At 39.8% G+C, this 15,563-nt stretch overlaps 1 protein-coding gene across 2 annotated transcripts; it reads right to left on the bottom strand.

Moving 5' to 3' along the window:
- Nucleotides 1-841: 841 nt before the first annotated feature.
- qtrt2 (queuine tRNA-ribosyltransferase accessory subunit 2) lies at nt 842-14,923 on the bottom strand. 2 transcript variants are annotated; one of them, XM_088001361.1, is made up of 9 exons: nt 14,831-14,923; nt 14,356-14,585; nt 14,224-14,279; nt 12,595-12,671; nt 12,296-12,505; nt 11,370-11,569; nt 6,391-6,542; nt 1,364-1,472; nt 842-1,233 (listed from the first exon to the last, which is right to left on the bottom strand). In XM_088001361.1, the coding sequence occupies exons 2-9, from the start codon at nt 14,571-14,573 to the stop codon at nt 999-1,001; spliced, it is 1,257 nt and encodes a 418-aa protein (XP_087857487.1). In that variant the 5' UTR covers nt 14,574-14,585; nt 14,831-14,923; the 3' UTR covers nt 842-998. The 2 variants fall into 2 exon arrangements, with proteins under 2 accessions (XP_087857487.1, XP_014831085.2); XM_014975599.2 differs by having other exon boundaries at nt 6,373-6,542.
- Between the last annotated feature and the right edge of the window lie 640 nt (nt 14,924-15,563).

Here is a 15,563-nt window from a genome sequence, read left to right on the forward strand (position 1 = left end):
TGTATCTGATCTTTATCCTTTGTCAGCAGCATGAAGGGTGGAGCTGTCAACTCGCAGCTCCTGTTAGCAGGGTGAGTGGAGTGGACGGTCCTAAAGCACTTTAGTAACACACCGTTTGACTTAACATATCAATATGGACTGTTCAGACTGAGTAATACATTACCCTGATTTCTTCTTCTAATATGTGCTGCTGTGTAAGTGAGTCCACTCGACAGTCGTATCCACCAGTAGTCAGGCCAATGCAAGGATTCCCACCAACATCCTCTTGACCCAATTATTCAGCTCCAACTCCAAGCAAATTCTCTAGATTGTCGGCGTGTGTTAAAGTAACCATCATCCTGTGGCATGGAGGGTGCCAGAGGGGGTACTGGCCCTCGTTGAAGTATCATGGGCCACAGTGACTTTCTTCTTTCATCAACAGTGGGTGGAATTTTAATGCTGCAATCAGACCAAACGCGTTTTGCACATCTGACACTGCGCGTTTTCAGATTTCGAGCGTTCGGCTTGTGTCCGGTGGAATGTCAACCAGTCGGAGAGACTCCACTATGCAGCCTGCAGTTGGAGCACTGTCAAGAGATGCAGGCACCGATACGGTCAGCAGGTTGTCAAACTTGGCCTTAAGGAGATTAAAGTTGCGCTGAAAGCTACCTTCGTCACCGCGCATCTCCTCTAGGTAGTGGAAATCATCAAACTCAGAACGCCTCTGAATTATCTTAATTGCTAAATACCCAAAATATTTGGTCATGCATTCTTGTTTTTGTTATTTTAGTCATTGCCAGCAGTTTATAAACCTCCACTGCGAACTTGAGATGAACCGAACACACAAACAGAATTCTCAATATTTATCTGCTCCTTTCCTCCTTTATTTTTCAGAGATCTGGGTTTACCAAACATAAGTCGTCTGAAGGTCTGTGCAGCATTACTGCAACCGGCGTTGTGCCAGTTTTAGAGAAACATTTTCTGCCTTGTCCCCTCCCCGTCCCTCTGAGTCATCCACTTTACTCCGTTAGTGTCCCAAGCACACGCCTCCTCAGGAGGTCCATTTTGTCATTGGCCAAAGCTTCTCTGACTGCCCTGAAGAAGCTGTGGTAGTGGCTTGTGTTGTGCATCATGAGGAGGACTCCAGCCAGCAGCTCATTGGTCACCAGCAGGTGGTGCACGTACGCCCTCTGGTGGTTCCTGCAGCAGTAGCAGCCACACCCTTCCACCAGGGGCCTGAAGTCGTCCTGGTGCCTGGACAGAAGTTCATCGAAAGCTCGAGCCGAGTCGAATTTTACAAGCAATGAGCGTAAATGTAGATCAAACACATCAAAGCGGAGAGTGTGTGAAACCCTGTGGGGTTCTCGCAAATCCCTCTACAAACCTTTTGTCTTTGAGATCCATCTCGAAGCGCGTCATGTGTGTTTGATCGTCACAATTAAGATCTCCGTTCGGCTGCATCTCCCCCGCTGCGTGATGCTCTTCATCAGCCACTGCCAAAACACACATGCACCTTATTAATTCCAACAGAAGCCATTCAAGCTATAATCTTACCCTGTGGCAGAAAATAATTCCCTATGCACACAACCACCAGCCTAAATAAATGCCAATTACGCTCTGACCTACAGTGAGGCCACGCTGAGCCTTTTATTTTCTCCCCTCTCCACATTAGAAATGCTAACTGGTTATGTTGTGCATACTAAACTTTGCTTTATGCAGATAGGTTCTCCCTTTGGGTTTACTCCAACTGAGTGAGACGGACTGAAGAAGAGCTCGAGGGATGGTGAGACAAAGGAAGAATGAGGAAAAGTTAAGCACAGGATTACAAACTGAAATCTACAGTCAATACAGCTGCAAAATGGATTCAAGTTGAACATGAAATAAGCAAAAAAGGTTAAACAAACAAAAAAAAAATCATATAATTGGGTCTGTCTGCGAAATACAGCTGGTGAGGTAATAACCATGAGAACAAAACTCAAGCAACGATAGCAAAATGCAAAGCAGGGAGATGTCACCTGTGCTGAGGATAAGTCATGCATTACAAATATGGAGAACAGCAGCAGATTCAGAAACCAACGGGGGGAACATGACGAGTCTGAAGACTTGAAATCAAATAAAGACGACTTATTTTTGGGGGGGGGTTTTTTGCTTTGTGCCAGAAAACCGAGAAGTGAGCATCATCTTTCCATCCATCCTCTACGATTAAGCTGGCTATGAAACATAATAAGAAGTAAACACTTGGAAACAAAGAGATAGGAGCTACACTTTCTCTCACAAATTTGAATACTTTGTCTTTATCATACCTTTAATGACAACCGACTTCTTGTTCAGTTAAATTTGTATTTGTAGCATCCCATCAAGGGTGAAGTGTGACGCTATCTGCAGAAAATAAACCAAGGTTGCCGTTTTAAGCTGCAGTGCTGTCACGCCAAGTCTTCCGGTTGTTGGTTTAGAGACGGTGAGTGTCAAAGCTCGCAGATGTCCAGCAGACAGCTGACCCAACAAGCCAGCTGCTTTGTAGCACAGAACCATCTGGAGAGTCCCCAGCAGATACTGCGCGCTTGGCAGAAGTTTATACACCGATTCTGCACTAAATGAAACACCTGTCACTGTCATAAGCAAATTTTACCTAATCATGTCAAAGAAGCATTTAAAACAGAGTCAGGAACTGTAATTGTAACTAAATACATTCAATTTAAATGTTTGCATTTGGGCCAAAAACTGCAAATGTTAAGTTATCCATTAGGTTTTTTTCTTCTTAAATAGATTAATTTTATTTTTCCCAAAAAATTGATTGTAAAAGTTTGAAATTAAGGAAGCATTTTCAAATAAAACTAATTTTGGAACTGGATACAGAAACTGAATAAGTGCGCGCTTGAACACCTGAAGTTGTGAGGGTTTGCAAACTTAACAGGTTGTAGCAGATTTTTTATCTTCTTTCTTCTCAAATACTTTTTTTTATGTTCAGGATAAATTATACATTTTTGCATTAAAACAAATCTGACATTTTAACAGGGCTGTGTAAACTTTCGAGAGCCACTGTAGCTCTAATACAGCTCTATCTTTTTTTAATAATTTCTCTGAGCACTGCATGATCTGACCTTTGGCTGAATCTGTAGGGACAGACACTCCTGGGAAGTTTGTAAAAGTAAAAAAAAAAGTCTTAAATGTCTTCCTCTTTTGAATATTCATTCTTGTTGCAGAACAAGGACAGGATGTCTAGACCTGGCCTTACAATCCTTCAGAGATTGATACACAGCAACAAATGTTTCCCTAAGTGGCTTTCATGGGGTGATTTAATTGGCTTCGCCTGACTGCTGCTTTCCTACTTAGTCCTATACAAATACGTTAGTTTTTAACTTTCTCTCTTGACTTTTGCTCAATGAAAACATTTAGACCAATAAAAATCAAGGAACTCCGTGCATCTTCTAACAAACAAAACAGGTATAGTGCAGCTGAAGGAGCTCACTAATAATTTTTCAGCTTTGTTGTGCAAACTTTACGGAGATTACCGTTTCGGAATCAACATCACAACATCTCGGATGACGACACAAAGCATTAATCGCAAAGTTTGCACAACAAGGCTGGAGAATGATCAGAGAGGTTCAGCAACAATTAGTTGCAACAATGACTATATGCGTAATGATAAACAAAAGTTAGAGTTAGTTCATTCAACAGAAGCTAACTAATAAAAAGTGGACACAATATATTTCACTGGACATTTGCTTGGATTTGTGTTTTTTATCAATAAAAGATAAGCAGCTGTAGCCACTGGCTGACAGGCAGGCAGGTGGACAGAAGATTCAGTAGAACCACTTGAACATGGTCAATGTTGTCGTCTAGGAACGTTTTACAATTTTTTTTTTTTTGTGAGTGCAAGAAAGAAAAAAAGATAGACAATAAAAGAGGAAGTTCGGAAAATTGAGAATAACCCATGAAAACCAGAAGAGGGTCGAAAAGGAAGCAAGGGGTAAACGAGTAAAAGATTGGACGTGTCAGGAGGATCCTGGCAGGAGGGTGAGCACGTATTCACCCCTTCCCAGGCGGCGTCATAATTGGCTGAGGGAGGGGAGTCACAGTTTCTCCTTGGAGTCGACACTATTACCACTCTCACCTCAACTGAACTCCATTATGCACCGTGTACAGAATCGATTACTCTCTTTTTGACACTACATGCCAAACTCTGTCAGGGGAGTTTAACGCAACTTTTTAATTAACCACAAAGTCGAGAGTCAGACCAGTTCAGCGCAGCTCTTCAAGCACGGCTCCTTCTGCTCCACTTCTTCACTTCCTCAACAAGGACAACAATCACTGTGACAGGGTCGCGCCTAATTGTTACCTCGCTTGAAGTCGTTCAGGAGATATATTATTGATTTTTTTTTTCTCCCCACCTGCTCTATCTCCCCATTATCCACTGAGTTAACTAATCTAACACTGATTTCCACACACTGCTGTGCATGCATAATTTTAGGGCCATTATGTGGATCTGATCACTAAATCCACTCATCAGGAGGAAAAACGGCTGTCGGATGAGGCTGTGCTCTTCACCAGACTGAGACTAAATGAGGGGCTGTTTGTGTACCGACAACCCTCTGCAGGGCCTTTAAACTAAACCACTTAGGTCTAATTGAACATGGTGTAATTCCCTGCTCAGAGGCGTGAGAAGAATGTTTCTTTGCATTTCCGTAAGAACCAAGAGTGTTCACCCTCTGCTTTTTTTTTTTATTAAACACCAGAGGCTCCTCCTATGGAAATTAAAGAAACCCTGCTAGGTTCATGAATCCATCATGAGTTTAGTTTTATCAGCTCAGTGCAACTTTGTGCAATTAAAAACATCAAAGCTGATTACTGTGCTTTTAAATGTGCCAACATCACCAATATTTCCTTGTATATTAGCATATTTCCTTACTGCAATCTCATCTCGGCTCTCCATTTGCATGTCTTTTATGAATTAAATTAAAGCTAAATAAACCATTTTATTTTATGCAGGAGGAATTAAATTTCCCATGACATCCAAATTCCATTAAAGAGTCATTGTAATCAGAGAAATGGGGAAAAGTTCAAACTTTTCAATGACCTCAGTTTGCTCCAGGCACATACTATCACAAGCTGCTGACATCAAATGCCAGCATTTTTGCATCTTTCCAGCAGTCTCACTTTCCCGATCCTAGTTTCATTAAAAAAAAGTGTCACCTTTTTGCTTTGGGCAAGGTGTTTTTAACCTGAAAAAGATCATTAGCATATAGAAAAGAACAACTAAGAAAATAAAAAAATAAAAACTATAAATGCAGCAGAGTTTGAAAACATCTTAAAGTGAGTGGCATTTACAGTGCGCTGCTTAATGAGTACAAGACAGCAGCTGTGTGGGAAATCTGAGTCCTGCAGGGGATGAAACGAGACTTTTACAACAGAGGTTAATGGAAATTAGATGAAAATCATACACTAAACACTCAAAAGTGTGCATTCTTTTCCATTTTGTAACACAAAAAGTTTTGAATTATTATTATGAAGAAGGAAAAAATATATAGCTTTGACAACTTTTACTCACAAAAATTTTAAAATTATATAGTCCGTTTGTTTTCAGTTCCTAATAAAAATCCACCACAGCTAACTGCAAAGGACAATCTAAGTAGTAAGTAAGAGGCGCATTGCAAAACGAAGGAACACAGGTGTCCTTCGTCCTCCACCTAATTTAAAAATTAAAAATAAAAATGACTTTGTAAAAATAAAACTGTTGAAGGCTGGAGTGAAGGTTTAACCTTCCAGCAGGACAATAATCCCAAACATACAACCAGAGCTACAGTAAGGGTTTAGTTTGACACATATTAATGTGTTAAAATGGTCTACTTAAAGTCCAGGTTAAAATTAGAACTTTTAAATTATCATTCGCAGAAGCTCCCTCACAGATACTTATGCAGCTTGAAACAAATTCTCACCAGTGAAAGGATGAATATTTCAGACTCTAGATTTTCAGCTTGTAGGGCTTTCCAGCTAAAAAAAAAAAAAAGTAAAGACTACATGGGCTGACCTCATACACATAAAGCATTCTTATTTTTATTTGTAAGAAGTTGTGAAAACATCCTTCTACGTTAGGATAATATGCTACTTAGTGTTGGCTTACGCCATAAAATTCAATAAAACACACTTAAGTTTGTCAAGGTGACAAAATGTGGAAAAGATCTATTTTACACACAACATGTTTCTTGATCTCCACTGACAAAGATGATCATGGTGCATTACTGAAGTGAATAAACATCTAAAAAGTTTTTTTTTTTTTTTTTTTTTTTACTAATAGGAATTAATCAAGGGTAATAAATAGAGGAAGTCTGCAAAACAAAGAGATAAAACTTTGAGTCTGTCGCAGAGTTAAAGTTTGACAGATTTTCACCACACCTGTCAGGCGGGCTCTACCTGCGCTCTCCGGGTCCGGTGTGACGTCGAAGCGGAAGCAGAGAGCGCAGCCCCGCTCCGTCGCCTGGAAAGGGAAGAAGCCCTCGAAAAGGTCTACGCCTGCTTCGACGCACGCCAGCACCTCGTCGGGTCGCCCCACGCCCTGCAGCAACCTGAGTCACATGCAAACACAGAGACCACAAACACGGAGACACAAAAACAGCAGCAAGTGTTAAAACATTAATGCAACACGTCTGAGAAACAAAGGCGAGTGACGTGCCACAAACATCTGCAGGATTCCTTTCACCACATCAGCCTGCGCTCCTCTTGTGTGTTTTGAGCTCTCCGTAAAACCGGCTGCCTCTCACTCTCTGCCTTGCAGGCATCAAGGTCAAGCCCAATTTAGCATCCGATAATGACTCCACTCCACTTTCTGGCTGGAAGCTGCACCTGCCTCCAGCATGAAGAACCAGCAGGGGGGATGCCCCATGGTGTTCCAGATCAGCCAATGAAGCAGAGCTCTCAGGGAGCCCCTGGTGACAGATTATTGTTGCTCGCAGCTCTGCCGCAACGCTCAGGGCCTCTAGCAGCAAGCACAACTCCTCCACGACTTCCAGAGCTCACGTGAAACCGACTTCTTCAGAGGCAGGGAAGTTTCCAACATGCTAATTTGGTCCAGAACACAACTGTTTCCAAACAAAGTTTTGTCCTCGTGTCGTCGAAAGGCACAGCAGTCTATTTGAATATCTTCAAAAGAATCTGGTTTTTTTTTTTGTTGTTTTTTTTTTTTAAACAAAAGGCAGCTAGTAAAATGATCATCATGTCAAAGTTTCTTTTTTATCACAACATCCATCTGGTAGCTGTGGTTTGCTGACTCATGGCTGATTTATGGTTGCACATTTGCATCTGTCGGCGCAGCTCTATGACCTTGCGGAGTGAAGGATTAAAGGAGGTTTGTCCAAAGCAAAGGCTACCGAGAGAGAGGCGCGATGACAGTCCATCAACAAACTAACAGCACGTAGCCTCTGGCTGGATCAGCCAATATTCTGGGCCTTCTGCAGCAGCCGGGTCAAACTCAGGCAATTTCCAGCATCTATGAATGCTTAAGGCGATGCAAATCGTTGGAGAAACAAGAGAGTACTTTTAAGAGTGGCATATGTAGAAAAAAAAAACAAAACACTTTTCTGTGTTTGAGAACATACATTTGAAAGTTAGAATCCCTTAGCAATTCATAATTAAAGCCAAATGCTGCCACTTTTTAAAGCCTCTAGGTTTGGAAACATCCCACACAGTGAAGAAGTTCAAATTTGAGCTGGAAAAATGCAGAAAAAGAAGACCTGTGCCATCGTTTCACTTCCAACCATGCCAGACTGACACCCCTGCCTAGGTAAGGATGTTTAAAAAAGACTCAGAATAAATTTGCATTTCATTCCAGCGGCATAATCTCACTCTGAGGAAATCTAGGAAAATACAACCTTTAATTGGTGTAAAACTTTGCAATTTAACTTTTTCAAGTTTAACATCTTTGTAACAAGTTTATGCTCTCTTCAAAACGGGGAGGAAAAATATAACTGGATATGTGAATACAACTATAACAAGGATCTAGTATATTTATTTTTGCCACTATGCATAATGGGAGAAACAGCATGCAGTAAAGTAAATTTCAAAAACTTTTTATTAGACAAGTGACTTTTTTTTTTAGTGCCAAATTTGAAACTGCAAAACAACGAAGACGTAAGCTATTGTGCCGCTCCAACAGGCAGGATTGCCACTAATTGTGAAAATCTGTGACGCCGGTCACAGATTTTGTCTTCCATAATGAGGATGGAAATTAAGATTCCACGAAGGTTCTGCTGGAGAGCATTTGGACACTATCTAGCGAGTACGCTAAATCACATTTGAGGTGATGGAAATGGAAAGAGAGACAAAGAAAGTAAGAGATAATGGAGAATGTGGAGATAAATCGTGAAAAGCACAGCTGTGCTTATTGTGACAAGCTTTTCAAACAGGCTGGGCCCATTGTTATGAGAAATAGGTTGAATCTGCAGGAGATTCTTGACGAGAAGTGAACCAAAGACCCCCACTTTCTTGGTTAATTGTTTAGTTGTTTCAATAGTTTGATGATGTTGAAATTTAGTTGTCTATAAAAATGTAAAAAAAAAAAAAAGTTTTTTTGTTTATTTCAGGTCATTTCATCTCTGGTTCCAGAATACATTTACATGCATGTGAGAATTAAAAAAACAAAACAAAACAAAAAAAACCCGCATAAAGCCTTTTTATCAACATTAGTTTGTGTTATTTCAAAGTTAGTGAAGTTTTGCTACAGCTCCAGAACAAATATTAGCCACAGCACAGCAAGCAGGAATCATTTTGTGGAGGAATGCAACTTCCTTTTCATCACATTGAAGCACCACAGTTATAATACGATCCTCTGCAGATAGCAAGATGTACTTTGATGCGAATGCTGGTGATAAACTCTCTGCATAGGGATCTAACTGAATACATATCCTTCAGATGATGCTGCCACACAGAAATATTCCACTTTATCAAATGTCAAAGCATGAATCTTCTACAGTCTTTCAAGCAAAGTGGATTTCAATGGAGAAATGCGGTGTGGTGTAAGATCATAAGATCATTCCTTATATAAAGAAAAGAGAGTCAAATTGCATAAATATCTGAATGTTAGGCTTAAAATCTTAGAAAAAATAAGTGAAAGGAGCTGTGGTGTAATATTTAAATTTATTTCAACAAGAATGAGGCTTACAGTTGGATTTCCACTGAAAAGCTGAAATGTAGATGCAGCTGTGTGATTTTGGTTTGCTTTGTGATGTAATGATGGGAGTTTTGCAAGTCAGCCAGATTTTTCACAACAGATCTTATTCTGCAATTATTCCTTCATTGCCTTTTCCATCAAAAAGCTTCCTTCTGGGACAAATTTCAGAAACATTTAATCTTCCCTATCTTTGGATTCTGTTCCTAAAACTGATTTATTGTGTGTTCAATATGTTCTTGTTACCCTTTTCCACTGTCAGTTCCTTCATTGTAGGCCAGAGTATGTTGAACAAGGAACTGGAATTTCAATAGCTAGCTGAAATCCATCATCAGTACCTAAAACTCTGTTATAAAAGGAAGTGAGGGGTAAAAGCATAATTTAAGAGCTCAGTAAATAAGTTAAGTTAAATTTAAATTATTTGGTACATTATTGTTCATTATTAAAGTATGTCTTAAATCTACACCACAACTGACTCGAAGAAGGTCTTGAATCTAATTTGCTGAAACTTGTAAAAAACCTTTTCAGTGGTGTTGGATTAGAAAAATCTTGTGCATCCAAACGCCTCCAAATTCCCACAACGACTACACCCCCAAAATGATTATAGATAAGCCATATGAGAGTGCCTCCATGCTGTAATCCTGCTGTTTGGTCTGAACCACGCCACCTGTTTCTTTAAAAACTCACAAGATGTTATTAACCTTTGAACAAGCTCTGTATGTGATACGTTTGCTTTAAGACTGAGCTGTGACACCTGACAGGCTGAAGGAGCAGGATGACGCCGAAGCTGAGCCGCCGGGTTCCATTTAGAATCGATAAAAGCAGGAGATTAGCTGACAGGGCGAGATCAGCCAACTGGGAGTCGCATTGTGAAAAACCTTATTAGTTTAAACAAAATAATCAGAAAAAATAAACTCCGTGAAAAAAAGATATTTGATGTAAGAGTCACTATCAAAACTTTAAACCAGAGTTTGAATGACTTAAGTATTAAATGATTTGTAATCTGGTAAAGTAAGAAACGTTCCATATTTTGCCAGATCAAATCCACAAATCTAAATGAATTTTATTTGGATTTTCTGTGATAGAAAATCGACACACGGCAGCAGATCTTTGTGGGGTGGAAGTAAAATTATTTATACATTATTTATATGTTATTTTCAATATAAAAAAAACATCTGAAAAGTGTGGTGTGCTTTTTAATGCAGCCATTTTTAAATTCCCTTAAATTAAATCTGATGAAAACCAAATGACTTTTTAAATAAACTAACTGTGATTGCTTTAACCTCAGTAATAAACAATCTGTTCTGTGATGGCTTTGAAGATTTGTCAGGAAATATTAATTAAATAACTATGTGATGACGGCCAGGTAACACAGTGACAGCAGACAGCTCAGGAAGAATGACATAACATTTAAATCAGAATTAGTTATAAAACAATATGTCAAGAACATAATAAAAGGACTAATCCTTTTAAGAGGTTATCTTAAATTGTAATGTCTATTTAACTAAACATTTTTAGCCATCCTTTTATGTTTGACTAAACCATTTTTTTCAAGAATAAAACAAACGCAACAACACATAAACACATACTACACTGAAAAAGATAACACATGCCAATACTTTCTCTGGTTGCAAGGGGCTGTGCCCATCTCAGACCTTTTCAATCCCTCATCTAAAAGTCCAAACTTAAATTTCTCAATCTGAGAAAATCTTTAAACTTTATGCTCACAAACACTCAAAATCAAATCTTGACTGAGGATGAGCTATTGTGAGAAGAAAAATTGCCAACAACGTTATTCTCTAGCATACCCCCAAAGGCTTGCATCTGTAAACACAATGGATGTAGGTTCTTTCAAAGCATTAATCCCAGGGGAGCTAACTACAAAAAAAACTCTCTGCATCTTTTCATTTGTGAACATTTTGAAAATCACTTATTTTGCTTTAGCTTTCTGTCGGCCTGCCAAATAAAATCTCAATAAAACCACATTGAGGTTTCTGGTTCAAGTTCATGGGGCATAAATACTCTAAGGCACTATAGGAAAATTGTTGGTTTGTTGTTACATACAGACAACACAAAATCATCCCCAGCACTTTTCAGGGCACGTTTTTATGTTGCTTTCTTTTTTTTTCTTAGGTGAGTTTTACAGTTTTCAATCAATTATTTTTACTTAAACCCTAAAAACTTGTTAAGATTTCCTGGGGAAATAAGAACCTGGTATCAAGAGTTTCACCTGGGTTTGTCCTCAGGCAGCTCCTCAGTGACAGCAGCGATGAGCTGGCTCCTCAGGGCCTGATCCATGGCACCGGTCTGGAAGCCATCCAGGCAGAATCCCGCTACGGGCCTTTTGGCCGTCTCCCTGGCCGAGCACAGCCTCTCTTCCAAGATGTCTCCTCCCTCCACTACCCCAAACACACTGACTCCATCCAACTCCTGACAAGAAGAAAGACACACTTGTGATCACACGCTGAGACGAGATTCAGAGAGACAGAGGAAGAGAAAGAAAATATAAGAGGAAAAACACTAATTGTTTTTTAACCAATGAGCATGATGCATGAAAAACTTGAAGGTAAAATTATTTTTTTCTTCTTAAGGGGGAAAAAATAAAGAGGTTTTTCTCTGCCAGACTCCATTTCGATTTTGATTACTCAACAAGCAGTTGCACATCACGAGGAGAACAGACACACTGGAGGGTTTGGGAAATTTGGCAGCAATCTCACAGCTCACTGGGTATACGCAAGATAAAAAATTACCTGCAGTAACTCAGTTCTCTTTGCTCGACATGATTTCTCACTTTATTGTGTCAAGGAACATTTGCTTGGCAGTCAGGAAAAAAAACAAGATAAAGATGGAAAAACTTTGAAAAATGACATTAAAACAGACAAAAATGGAAAAGCTTTGGTAAACATGGAGATCGGAGAGAATCTCCATTTATTAGGAGGAAAAAGTAGAATCTGATCAGTCGCTCTTAGTGTTGCAGGCTCGCACATCTGCTGACAATGTATTCACCCTAATCTTGCCTGTTTCTCCAGCAGAAGCTCGGCTGCGAGGCTGTGCCAAGCGACAGCCACCGAACAATCAATCCATGTCTGATGTTTTTAACTTCGCGCTTGACTGACTCCAAAAGATAGCGTGCGTCAGTTGAATGTGTTTGTGTACCTGTGATTTCTGATGCACCAGCAGACACTCGTCCAAATGAGCGAGAGATCGGTCCACCGACTTTCGAACCCTTTTCCGCGAGGTGCCGGTCTGCCAGGTCTCCCCGTCTGCCATCGCCTGGTACCAGTCTGGCTGCACCATCCTCTGGAGGGCCATGAACTTAGCCACTGTCAGCTCTATCCGCCCACCGCTGCCCCAAACCGACACCGTCTAATGGTGGATAATTACATTCAAAGCCCGAACGTGTTTCTGTTTGGCACCTCAGTGAGATACAACCTCTTCCGGGAGACGCAGCTCACCTTGTTGGTGGTGTGGCCTGTCGGGCGGTGGGCTGCAGAGTCGTGGAGTGAGCAGTACAACACTGTATCATGGAGACCTAAAGAAAAACAGCAGAACCATAGAAGTAACTCAATGAGGACAAACTTCAAATCCCACAGCCTGCGGCGGCTGAGCCCGGAGCAAGCTGGCGAAGGGACGTGCTCCATTAGCGCATGTTAATGTGACGACTTGTACAGCTATCAGCAGAGCCAGCTGCAGCAGAAGATCAGAAGGTGAGAAAACAAAAGGGCTCTAATTATTATTTCTAGTAATTAAATCAGTACTCTTCCTTTCTGCAGCTTTAGAGACAACACCAAAGTAATCCCTGACAGTTTATATTAAACGAAGCAGTGATTACGTTTCTAATTTTAAATGTGGATGTCAGGGTGCGGATTGAGCTCAGCGCCATGGCGACGGAGGAGCCACAACGTCAAATAGGGTCACACTTCTAGCAGATTTAAGGCAAAGTATTAATGAGAAATTAACTACTTTTAGTCAAACTTAAAAGAGTTAATTAGATTGCAAATGTTCCACTCAGATAATTTGTTAGAGGCATCAGATATGAGGTTTCTATGAGGTTTTGTCATATTTTATATGTACAAATTTAACACTTCTTGGTCTTTTTATAATACAAGGAAGGAAGATGGAAGGAAGAACAGAATGAATTGACGTAGGACACAAGGAAGTAATGAAGGAAGGAACAACAAAATAAAGGAATGAAATAAGGACAAGCAAAGAAAGATGGATGGACAGAAAGAAAGAGACATGGAGAAGGCATGGAAGGTTGGTAGAGAGAACAAACAGAAGGAAAGACACATGCAACATAAATGAGGACATGTGGAAGGAAAGACAGAGGTGAATGAGAGTAAGGATGGAACAGGGGGCACAAGGAGGAATGAAAGGAATAAAAAAGGAATGAAGGAAGGAAGGTTTAAGAAAGAGAGACAGGTTAGGCAAATGGACACAATGGGAAAGGGTGCATAAGGACAGAGGAAATTGTTGATTACATTAGGTCTAACAAGGTAGAGAAGGACTTGTGTAGAAGGTTATTTGACAGCCTCAATAAAGTTGAACCATCCTTCCATCCTTCTACATCAGAACAAAGTTGTTTTTCCCACAACAAGACAAATGCAGTAAACAAGAACATATAAATTGAAATGCCTCTGCTTATGCCTTGCAGGACTGTGAGGGGCTGGTGCCTATCTCAAGCATCAGATGAGGATAATTAATTCACACTACATTTCATATCGCATATTAATCACATGAAGCCAGATGAGGAAAGTGTTCTCCCCAACCACAAGTGTGCTTTGGGTAAAGCATATACCTTCCGACATGTGGGAAAGTCTCCGGGTTATTCCCTGAACACCTACCAAAATGTCCTGTTGTTACTGTTTTTTGTCAACATATGTAAAAACTCAAAAGTGGAAAAATATACATGGAAAGCTAAATAAAATCAATTCAGTCTCATAAATTCAGTTTCTTGGCCCTCCTCTCCGGTTTTTTTGTTTGTTTTTTTTAAAAATAAAACCCAGTTTAATTTCCTGATTACCTCCAATGGTATAACCATTAGTAAAGGCAGTAATGAAAACAAAATTAAATGTGATTTGTACCTGCAAACGTCTTAAATCCGCCTTTAAACTCATCCAGCACTTCTTGGTGCTCTGCACTGAAGAGAGATGATGATCAGCTTTAAGGAAGCAATCGGGATGCGAAATGGAGAGTGTGTGTGGGTTCCAGCTTACATGTTGGATAGAGTGACCTGAGTGACAGTGGGGAGGCTGCTGAGAGTGTGCAGGGTGTCCTGGGTGAGGTGCGGAACTGTGCCAAGGTGCGTGTACAGAAGACATCCTGGAATGTCCAGACTGTGCTGCCCCATCCTTCCTATCTCCTTCAATTGACCTAAACGACATCTTCCCTGAACCACTTTGGACAACTCCAACTTCATCCTGCTGCCAGCCATCACTAGCAGCTCCTGAAAAAAAGCATGTAAAAATATTTCACGGAGCAACACTAGCACTTTGACACCACTGCCAAAGCATGGGGTTTAGCCACGTAGCTAGTTAGCTTTATCACACAAAAGTTACGACGCGAGAAACCCTTTTACTTACTTAATATGTTTAATTTAGCGGAATAGCGCGTTATAGTAGACAACATGCACACATAGTTATGCTCAAAGTACTATTATTTGCTTAATTTATAGACATATTTTCGGCTTACCGCTAAAAACTCGTGGGAACTACAAGTCGGGGAAATATAACGTCAGAAGAAATTATACGTCAGTACTTCCGCCATATTGTGAGTGGCATGTTCTCCTTGGAAATTGGGTTTTCTGAGTAAAAGAAACACTTTGCTTTGAGGTAGTTGTAAAAAAATCAGTTTTGTACCCAATTACGTGTATTCACTTTATTAGTAATAAAGGGCTAAAGTTTAACACAATGTGCAGAAAAAGTACTAGGATTTCTTTCAATTTTCCTATATGAAAATAAAAGAAAAACTAAATTAAATTGTGTTTTACTTATAAAAACTAAACATTATTCAGTTAATCTAATCTGTTTTGGTGCACGAGAGGTTCTTTAAAGTCAATGTTATAGATGTTAAATTTACCAAAGTCTCGTTAAATACTTTATTGATAGCATCCTTGCAAGTTTGCTGTAGTTTTGGTTTTCAGTATTTATATTATTTAATCAAAGTCTATTTATGGTGATCATTTGTGCTTCCTGCAGAAAGCAAATACTATAGCTTCCATCTTGTGACAGACTGGTGATCTGTTCAGAATATACTTGTATGTAAGATAATAAAAACACCTATACAGGTGTATAATTAGTACGAATAAATAGTTAAGCCTATTTATTCGTACTAATTAATTCCTCTAGCCACACGTAAAACACAGATTTAAAAATGCTTTATTTTCTTTACGTTTTCATAGGCGAACATCGTTGTCATGGGAACT

Source organism: Poecilia mexicana, unplaced genomic scaffold (genome assembly GCF_051168715.1).
Source record: "Poecilia mexicana isolate PSO_F unplaced genomic scaffold, ASM5116871v1 scaffold_20, whole genome shotgun sequence".
Taxonomy (NCBI): Eukaryota; Metazoa; Chordata; class Actinopteri; order Cyprinodontiformes; family Poeciliidae; genus Poecilia; species Poecilia mexicana.